Below are 11,036 nucleotides of genomic sequence, written 5' to 3' on the forward strand. Positions count from 1 at the left end.
CATTTTTAATCATGTGTTAAAGATGAAACTGTTTTGCTCAAATGATAAGTACAAAAAGAAGAATCAGGAAAATCTCTATTTGAATCCATTTTAGACATGAAAGGATTATAGATGTCATTTGGCATAATAATAGCATTGTGATTAGTTTTTTGTTTTGTTTTGTTTTTCCCCCGGTACCTGTAATCGAACTCAGGACCTCGTGCTTGCCAGGCAGGCGCTGTGCTACTGAGCTAAGTCCCCAGCCCTGTGATTAGTTTTTGAAAGGCCAGATATCTAGAGATGCAATCTATCTTTGAGACTGGGTCTCCCTATGCAGTTCAGGCTGGCCTTGAGCTCACTTTGTAGCCCAGGCTGGTCTCAAACTCACAATGATCCTCCTGCCTCAGCCTCCTGAGTGCTGGGATTACAGGCATGTGCCACCAAACCCAGCTTAGAGATGTAATCTTAACAATAACAGGGTAACAATAACATGTTTGGGATTTGCCTTAAAATGCTGCACTACAGAAAAAAAGAAAGCAGAATAAATGAGGCACAAGTAACAAAAATGGAATAATCTCTAATCAAAGTGGCATGTATGGAAATTTGTGATACCATATTTATCAAATAAAAATTTGTTCCAAAATATGCTTGGAGTTTTTCATAATAAATTCCTGACTAGCCGGGCGTGGTGGTGCACGCCTATAATCCCAGCACTTGGGAGGCTGAGGCAGGAGGATCATTGTGATTTCGAGACCAGCCTGGGATACAAAGTGAGCTCATGGCCGGCCTGAACTGCACAGCAAGACCCTGTCTCAAAAAGATAAAAAAAAAAAAAAAAATTCCTGACTAAAAACTGTACACAAATTCATAATCTCAATCTGTGTGTGTAAGAAAATATTACGAGTGAGTATCTCTGGATTGCGAGAATAGAGAATTTTGCCATCTTCTGCTTTGTAATTTAGTATTTTCCAATCTCTCTAAAATATGCATATATTAATCTTAAAATGAATCAATGTGCTAGGTTTCAGAAAACATAAAGGCACTAATGTTATAAATGTGTTTTTTTTAAACGATTCACTCAGTTTTCTACCACATTGGCATATCATAAAGAAAACTAAAAAAACTCTCAGAGGCAAAAAAAAGCTAGTATGGAATGGTAATTAGTTTTTATAATATAAATTATAATAGCAGTTTGTATTCAAATATGAATGTGTTTGTTTTAATAAAGAATGAGGGTTTTATTAAGCAAATATATTTCTCCGGTATATCTTTACTAGGATAACCCTCATCATACTTCTTTCTCTTTCAAGCTTTGTAAAACAGATTTTCCAGTTGCTTCTTTACATTTTACTGTTTATACCTGGCCAGAACACTTCAAAAATTACTTAAAGAAATCTCTCTTCTACAAGAAGCTCAATTATTTATTCATCCTTCAGAAACAAGGAATTTTCTACCCTATATTTAAAATGTCTATTTTCATCTTAACAACCACCAGATATTTTGAAATTACTGTGCATGCTTTTATTTCCCTGATCCTGAAAATAACTGTCCTTATTACAATTACCAGGATCTTCCCACTCCCTGAAATATAATGCCATAATCTTTACAACAGTAATCTCTTCCTTTTGATGAATCACTGAAGCTGCTGTTAGGAATACACAAGTGCAAGGTAGTTTCCGGCTAAGTGAAAAGGATATGACATTATGAAGTCTCCTTCTCCACCCCTATAAATAAATATTGTTCCCTTGAGACCAAGCCAAAAGGAAGTTTGCTTTCCACCTTCTCATACTATATTTGGTTTTAACAGTTCTGGATTAGAGTTTAATTGAAAAAAGATAAAAATCATAGGATGTCTTGATTATTGCTTTTGGTCAGTACACAAAGTCAAAGTTTTGACTTTCTGTAAGAGTTAATACTTGGTTTTTTTCTAGTATTTTCTTTGTTTGTTGAGACAGAGTCTCACTATATAGCCTAGGATGGCCTTGCACTCACTGTGATCCTCCTGCCTCAGCCTCCTTAGTGCTAGGATTACAGGTGTGACCCACCATACCCAGCTAAGAGTTAACAGATGTTAAGCAAAATAAATCTCTCCTCCTTAAAGAGAGAGAAAGTTAGTACTAAGACTCTATCCTCTTCAAATTCCAAGGAGAAATGCAGGCAGCTAGGATATTAAAGAGTATGAAGAGGTCTCTATGGCTTTTCAACTACAGCAGTAGTCTTTCTAAACCCAGGGAAACAGGGATGGATTAGTGAATCTGAAGTCAGTAAGACTAATGATATCACCAAAACTCTCCATTCATGAGGATTTATCTTAGTTGAGCATGGTGGTCCATGCCTATAATCACAGCACTTAGGAAGCTGATGCAGGAGGATCCCCTCAAATTCAAGGCCAGCCTGAGCTACATAGAGTTCAAGGCTGGTCTGAACTACATTGATGAGACTCTGTCCAAAAAAAAAAAAAAATTGTAAGGATTTACCTGTAAGTCACATTTTAGTGACTGAAGCCTAGTCTATTTAAGAAGCAAATTTATCCACTAACAAGCATTTTACATCTGAAAAATCACCTTTTTATTTTATTTTATTTAAGCAGTGCTGGGGTTGAACCCAGAGCCTCCCACATGCTAGGTATGCATGCACTCTGCCTATGAGCTATATTCCCAAGCCCCTGAAAGGCACCTTCTTGGGGAACATCCAGTTATTTTCAAACTGCATTATAATCTCCAAACCCTTTAAAAGGTCATCTAAAGATTAAATACAAAAAACAGAAAAAGTAGTGCTATTCTTCCAGTAGGAAGATAGGGGTCAGAGACCTCCTAGTAAGCATCTGCTTCCCTCCCTCTATAAAACAGCTTCTCTAGCAGTGAAAGCCCTATTGCTCTTTGGAACAGTTTGAAAATCAGTAAATTTGTGAGCCTAGAGAAACAGAGGGGCATTAGAAGGCTAATAATGGCAGTTTTTGTTTTGTTTTTTTGTAAGGAGTGAGAGAGGTGTGGGACATCAGAAGGTTAATAATACCAGGCATCATTTTTTTTAGGAGTGAGAGGTATGATGTCAAAGAGTAAAAAACAAAATAAAAATAACCATGGTACAATAACAAATATATATATTGTACCTGTAACATTATTTCACATCATAAAAGGAAGTAGGTACTGTATATAACCAAGCACTGGGTAGTAATGTAAGCAAAAATAAATTTTGATTAGGTCATAAGCTATTTCTGTTCTTTTGATATTAGTTTCTGCAAAACTCTGTCTTAAAAAGGACAAAAAATCTGAGTTCAAGTTGCTCACTTACAGTGCAGATATGAGGATAGGATATGACAGGGAACACGCACAAACACTGAAGGGCCTTGGCTACCGTATTTAGTGAACCTTTTACTGACAGAGTAATAGATTATAATAAAACAATGTATCTCTCAACTCCACCAAAAAGCCACAATTGAGCTATTTTTGCCATAATCAAAAGTGCAAATTAGTGTAGTTATGAGGACAGATTCTATGATATGCTTTAGAATAAAAAGTTTTGGATCAATTTAATAAACATTACTGATTAACTTACAACTATACTCTTCTAAATGCTACTTGACATACATAGACAAGTAAGACATAGGTTTTCTTCAGTAGTTTATAGTGAAATGAGGAAGACAAATATATAGTGAAATAAGGCAGAATGAAATGTAAGAATAAACAACTAATTCTAATTTGTGGTGGGCATAGTGGCGCACATCTGTAATTCTAGCACTTGGAAGGCTGAAGCAGGAGAATAAAATTGCACATTACCCAGTGCTATATAATGAGTTCAAGGCCAGCCTGAACTACGAAGGGAGACTCTGTCTCAAAAAGTATAACCCTAACTTGGGACACTGAAGAAAACATTATGAAGCAAACACCAGGGGAACAGGTGTGGTGAACCATAAATAGTAAGTGTAAACTCCCCAAGGGAAAAAGCCACAACACTGAAGAAACCTAAGAGATGAACTCAGAAGGTGATGCAGCAAGGCAGAGAGAGGGTGAAGGTCAGACAAGCTGAAGAGAAACATGAGCAAAGCAGGAAAGGCCTATAACAGTGTTTAGGGAACGGTGAATTATTTGGTTCAGCTCAAATAAAATGATTCAATGGTGTGGCAGCAGGAATGGGGGTATAAATGAAAGCAAACAAGATGGACAGGGCCAGGCTGGGCCAGGTTTTCAGAAGAAGCCAACATTTAAAATTGAAACATTTAACTTCTGTTTGGCAATTTCAAAAAAACAATCCATAAATACAGAAATAGAGAAGGAAAAGAGACTGGAGGCAAATTAAGACTAAACTGAGATAAGCCTTGAATCAGGCATCAAAAATGAAAACTGAATGAATGTAAGGGGCAGCAAGGGTAGACACTATCTTGCAAGACAATTTGTCACTCTGTTGGGTCACCTGGTTTATAGGTAGTGCTAGAATCAAAATGTTAGTTATGTGATCTGGTTATTTTAAGAATTTTAGTGTACCTCTTAATACATTTTATAAAAAAATAGGCACACGCTCAGTACCTTCACTTTCCCAGGCCTGGAGCTGATCTTGATCCCTAGTGGCACTGCCCAATACCTCTCGAGGGACAGGTTTCATTCGTGCATCTACTTTGTCTTGGTGAGAAGCCTGGTTGAATCCTTCAACAGCCTTTTGGAAAAAGAAATTCAGCTCCTCAAAGTTCATATCCTGGAGCTCTGCATAAAGTTCCACCTGGTGGGCTTCTTCCAGCTCATTCCAGAACTGTAGCAGATGCTCTTGCCCAGCTTTGGACAACCTGAGCCTGAGGTCATTAACATTCATCGTGCTTGGGCGGCCAAGCTTTGTGAAAGCAGGAGTGTGATTTTTGAACCTGTGAACCTAAAAGAGAAAAGTAATTAATATCAGGCCAAAGTCTAACCTCCAAAATTGCAGGGGTTTTCTTACTAAATTAAGTACAATTATGAAACACGTAACGACATTTTCGTCAACAACAGACTGCACGGATGACAGTGGTCTCATATGATTGTACTGCCTACTGACATCATAGCCATCTTAGTTTGTGTAAGCACACTATGTGACACTTCCAAATGATGAAACAGCTAAACAGTACATTTCCCTGAATGGATCCCCACCCTTAAAGTTTGTATGACTACACTGAAAAAACTGATGTTAAGAAATTAATTTATAGCCAAGCATGGTGGCTCACGCCTATGATTCTGGCACTCCAAAGGCTGAGTTAGGAAGATCATGGTGAGTTGAAGGCCAGCCTGAATTAACTTCTGCACATCTGTCATTCTTCTAAGAAATCAGATTTTTAAAATAATCGTTAGCCATCTATACCAAGCATTACATGAAGAACTTTACTCATGTGGTCTCATTTAATTTGCAATGACTCTCTGACACATGTACTATTTGCTATCACTACTTTAAAATGAGGATACTGAGGAACAGAGAGGCTAAGCAACCTGGCCATTTGGTAGAGTAGGACACAAACCCAGGCCATCTGATTCCACATTTACTGCCTATATACTATTCCTCTGACCACTAAGCTATCACTTAGCATTTCAACTGTTCTTTTATCTCTAACGAAAAAAAAAAAAAAAACTCTTGTTATTTTCAGAATACAGTAATATTCAGGAGTACAGGATCACCTATAATCATGAAAAATACTATTTATAACAATGGCAACTTACAGAGAAGTAATAAAGTCCATAATCTCTAATCACTAAGAACTTGGACCTTGATTAAAGAGACAGGCAGTGCACACATAACAATGAGTAAGACATTGTTTTTTTTAAAGTATTCTGTGATCGTACAGCAAAATGTTAAAATACACAATGCTAAAAAGAATGAAATATTTACTCACCTAATACAGATAAATGTAACAACAGACAGGCGTCGGCTAGAAGGAGTTCACAATCTAGCTGTGCCTCAAAAGGTTGAGGAAACGATACAGATAAGATCAAGAAACCAGCAAACCTAATGACGCTGAGGACTAAGCACTACAGAATGGAGAGTGGCATTCAGAGGCTAGCTTCAGAGACATAACTTAACCCTTAAAAATCAATGAGAAAATGAGGGTCAAAGAGATTAGGTCATTTGCCTAAGGCTACATAACCAGTAGGTAGAAAAACAGGAATTTTAACTCAGATCTAACTGACTCTAATGTCTATGCTCTTCCACAATACAGCTCTCACAAAAGCAGAGGGGTCACTAAAGAGAACTAGCAGTGGAGTCTGGAGTCAGACTAGATAGGATCTGACCTCTACCACATTCTAAGCTTGTGATCTTGAGCAACTTAATCTTCCTGTACTTCAATTTTTCTCATCTGTAAAATGGGACTAAAATCAGTACTTACCTCTAAGGTAAAAGCACGTATAAGTTAGTATGACGAAAACATTTAAAACAGTGCCTGGCATAAAGAAAATCCTCTGTAAATGCTATCAGCTACCATTATGAAATTGAAATTTGCCCTCCAGAGAACTGAATCACAGCCTTCTGAACATGAGAACTACTATTTGAGTCAGGTATTGGAGAATGCAAAGAAATTTGCCAAGGCTATAAGAAAAGAAAATCCACTCCATGGGAACAGTATGAAAAATGGTTCCAGAAAGTAAATGTATTCCACAAGTAAGGTCAGAATATGAGCAGCTGAAAGTTTATCAATGCTAGTTTCGTGGTGCATTACTTGGCAACAAGGATACTTTCTGAGAAACGTGTGATTTCATCACTTTACAAACATTTAAGTGTGCATACTTAGATAAACCTCGATAATCACACATTAAAAAGTTACCAGAAATAATTTGTTGTCATCAAGTTGTATGTTCTGCACGTAAATGTATGTACTGTTCTTTTATTGAACTTGCACAGCAGATTTGTTCATACCAGCATCACCACAAAGTGTGAGCAATGTGTGAGGCCACAACATCACAAGGACAACAATGTCAGCAGGCAATGGAATTTTTGAGCTCCATGATAATTTATGGGACCACCATACTATATTAAATCTGTGGTTGACTGAAACACTGATATATCGCATGGAAGTGTATTTCCTATGAGTCCATAAACACCTTCCTCACTTACACAAACTGGTTACTCATAAAAGCTTTCTTATAACGTGCAAATATACTTAGTAGGAAATTTAAGAAGAAAAATTACTTTCATGTGCTATTATTGATCCATCGCCCAAAATATTTAACAAACATTTATTGTCCACCAGGTACTGATCTGCATGATACGGACACATAATGAAGAAAGCAACAATGTGCATGTCCATATTCCAGTGTAGAAGACAAATACATAAAATGTCAGATAGTACTCTGAGGTAAAGCTATGAAAAAATAAAGTGGGAAAAGGAACTAAAGAGCAACAGGGGAGATGATAAGAATTTCAGATGAGTGGTCAGGAAAGGTCTCTACAGAGTTGACACTTGCAAATACATGTGAATGAAGAGAGGGACAAGCCAAAGTAAAATACTGGGTAGCCCCCAAGACAGGAATGTGTTTGGTGTGTTCAAGGAACAACATAAGGCTAATGTAGGTAGAATACAATGAGGAAAAAAAAGGCTCAGAATGTTACATGATTTATCCAAGGTACCATATGGAAGGAAGGCTGGAAAACTTAACAGAGACCGGATCAATGTAAGGACTTTTGGGTTTAGGAGGCCACCAGAGAATGAATATCATGGTCTGATTTAGGTTTTAATTTATTTTCTTTTTTGGTTTTGGTTTTTCTCTGGTACCGGGAACCGAACTCACGACTTTGCGCTTGCCAGGCAGGCGCTTTTGCCGCTGAGCTAAACCCCCAGCCCCTGATTTAGGTTTTAAAAGGATCATTTGCTGTTGTGTGCAGGAGGCAAGGTGGGAGGAATACTATAATGAAGGCAAAAGTGGAAGCAGGGAGACCACATCGACTGTAAACTAGATGAGGGATAGCAGTGACAAAATGGACCTTTGGGATTAGGTAATAAATTGAACATGAAGACAAACAGATTTGAATTCAGCAAAGATGACTCTAAGTAGTGGTGCCATTTACTAAGTACAGGTAAACACTAGATGGGAGCAAATTTAGGGGTGTGTGAGAGAATGGAGAGAATCAATGCTTTGTTTTTGGTCATGTTAAGTTTGATATGGCTTTTAGACATCACATAGAAATGCTGATAAGACAGCAAAACACAGTAGTTCAGATTTCAGAGGCAATACCAGAGCTAATGGTAAAACTTTCAGAGTCATCAGCATACATATTAAGTCACAGTTTGAATGAGCTCCCCTAAGCAGTGTAGGTAGATACAAAAGTCAGGAGACTAAGCCTTGGACACTCACTCTTAAAAGGTATTTCTATTGACTTACATAAATTCCAAGAGTCATGATGCTATACTTTTATTGCTTTAACACATCATATGAAGCAAGACACTTGAGATGGACAGTAAACTGTTTTCCAAGAATGAGTTCCAGAGTATCATTTATACTTCTGGTTTTGCCCAGATGTGAAGGAGCACATTGTAGTGGGGAGATTAAGTAGAAAAATAAGTAACCATGGAGTCCCAGTTCTTGATCCCTTCACCAACAACTGATGCTATGTGAATCATTTCACTTCCTTATGCATATATTATCTCATGAAGAGACCATTGAACTTTTTCACATATCTTTGTTAGAGTCAAGGATGGAAAAGACTCTGCCTAATAAAAAGCATGTATAAACACTGTTAACATTTTAAGTTCTAAATCTTTTTAAGATTTTTTCTTAAAGAGTCAGATACTCATCCACCTTCAGAAGATTAAAAAAACGGATCCAGGTAAATAAAGACAACACGTAAGTTCAAATTTGATAACTGGGCTCAGAACATTGGCAATCCAAAAACTGACCAGCTCACTTGTGCTCATTTACACGTAATGTTCAACACGAGAACCAGAGTTGAGTTTCAGAAAAGCATAATTTATCTATGTTTACTTGAAGTAGATAGATCTATTTCCACCTCATAAGTACAGTAATGTATTTTCTATTGCTGGTAAGAGGTACATGTGTGTGTGATGCTGTGCAGCAGTAAGAGTGAAAAGATGCATATTTTTGACAACCAAAAATTGAAAATCAGCTCTAAAAATTGTAATAAGATTTGAAACATGCCCATCGCCTAATACACTGCACTTAGACAAATGACAAACTTGAGAATAATCCACTATTATCAAATATACCTCTATTATAATTTAAATACCAGAATTAAAGAAATCCAGTGTTTCCCCCTTCATGTCATCTGGTTTCCTCTGTGTCCTAATCTCTACCGGTACTGCCCTATGTATGCCCTTAAAACGGTTAAGTAGACCTGTTAGACTAGTTTTTGAAAAAATAGTACCGAGGCTAAGCCACAACTACTGACTGACTGACAGCACAGCGTATGAAATCTTTTTTAGCCCCAGCTAAGTGAGCCAACTAAGTAACAACTGCTTTCCATTTCCTGCAAACCCATGGTCCACACCCCGTGCAGCTCACCTCAAAGTCCTTAAACTTTGGCACTACGTGATACACACATATTATCACGATCACTACCACCTGATTTCAAGATTTTATGAACCATACACAAATAAACAGTCTGGGCGTGGTGGCACACGCCTGTAAACCTGTAATCCCAGCACTCGGGAGACTGAGGCGGGAGGATCTTTGGAGTTCGAGACCAGCCTGGGCTACAAAGTGAGCTCAACGTCAGCCTGAACTGCAGAGCGAGACCCTGTCTCAAAAAGACAAAAACAAAACAAAAAATTTCACCACGTACAGCATCAGGGCAAACTTGATCATATCTTCAAGGAGCCATCTGTTCAGCACATGCACGCCCTCAGCTTTACAATCCCACCCTTCTGCCTGGCCAAGTGAGGAGAAATCCAGAAATTCCAATTCTCTCCCACTACTGTAACTTTTTTAAAAAGGGGGTGGGGGGCACGCAGGTAAGTAGGTTTGGTCTACCGGTAGAGTCCTGCACAGGCATCTCCCGCCCTCCCTGTCAGAGCTCTTAAATCTTTTTCTCATTCATCCAAGATACTCGCTCCTACCTGACAGTTTCTCATTGGAGGGTGGCCTCCCTAACTTGGCAACTGTCCCCAAGGCCCTGAACTGAGACCCTCAGGGCTCCTACCCTCGTCCCGCTGAAGACTCACCCGTACTCCCATTGCCTTGACAAACCTCTGACTCAGGGCAGCGCCCCAACCCTCCTCTCCCCAAGTCCTCCGCCCTCCGGGACACCCTCGTCCCATCCCCCGACCCCACCAGCTGCGCAGCCCGCACACTCTCAGCCGCGTCGCCCGGGACGCGGCGCGGGGGTGCGGGTTCCGCCGCAGGGATACGCCGTCCATCCGAAGTGCGACGTGCGAGGCGTGTCAACGTCCGCGCGCGCGGCGTGGCGTGTGTGCGGCGGCCCGCCGCCCCTCACTGAGAGCCCCTACCTCCCTGGGCGCGACTGCAGCTCCACGCGGCTCCGGCTCCGGCTCCAGCTCCAGCTCCACGTTCTGCTCTGGCTCCGGCTCCCTCGGGCAGGCCACTCATTGGCGTCCCGAGCCCGCCGGGAATATATACCCTCATCCGGGGGGCCGGGGCGGCGGGGCGGGCCGGGAGCGGGGCCGAGGGCAGCGCCAGCCCCGGCTTCCCCGCCCCTCTCGCCGCGCTGAGTGGATACCGTGCAGGGAGGAGCGGAAGCCGACTGTCGCGACACGTCAGCGCCCGGGGCGCTGGCGGCGGGGCGGGACCTCCGCGCGTCACTCATTCTCTGACCCAATGGGACGGCCCGGAGCCAGGCGCGCGAGTGGCACCGCCCTTCACGTAGTAGCGGGAGCGGGGTGGGCGTGCCCGCTACCCAGGGCAGGTCTGTGAGGGAATGGGCGAAGAGATGCGAGGCTGGTCGTGTGCGCCCTTGCACCGACTTCGTTCTCCAGATACGGGGCTCAGATTTCCTCTCAGGTGGTTTCTGAGTGCCAGCGGGTGAGGCTGGGCCGCTTTCTTTTTGCCCGAAGGAAAGAGGCAATGCGAGCGAAGGTGTTACGTAACCTGAGGGAGGCAGCGGTGAGCGAGCCAGTGAGAGTGGCCAGCCTA

The 11,036-nt window shown here is 40.9% G+C and overlaps 1 protein-coding gene across 3 annotated transcripts in view; it reads right to left on the reverse strand.

The window, feature by feature from the left end:
• The window catches only part of Uap1 (UDP-N-acetylglucosamine pyrophosphorylase 1), a 34,741-nt gene extending 24,535 nt beyond the window's left edge, over window positions 1–10,206 (reverse strand). For 2 of the 3 annotated variants that reach the window (XM_005398271.2, XM_005398270.2), the window contains exons 1-2: window positions 10,109–10,206; window positions 4,506–4,842 (exon numbers count right to left, since the gene is read on the reverse strand). In XM_005398271.2, coding sequence (XP_005398328.2) covers window positions 4,506–4,842; window positions 10,109–10,204 — 433 coding nt within the window. In that variant the 5' untranslated portion in view covers window positions 10,205–10,206. The remainder of the gene's footprint in view (window positions 1–4,505; window positions 4,843–10,108) is intronic. The other variant, XM_005398269.2, reaches the window with a different exon arrangement.
• Window positions 10,207–11,036: the final 830 nt, after the last annotated feature.

The sequence above is a fragment of the Chinchilla lanigera genome, unplaced genomic scaffold (genome assembly GCF_000276665.1).
Source record: "Chinchilla lanigera isolate Chin_1 unplaced genomic scaffold, ChiLan1.0 scaffold00061, whole genome shotgun sequence".
In the NCBI taxonomy this organism is placed as follows: domain Eukaryota; kingdom Metazoa; phylum Chordata; class Mammalia; order Rodentia; family Chinchillidae; genus Chinchilla; species Chinchilla lanigera.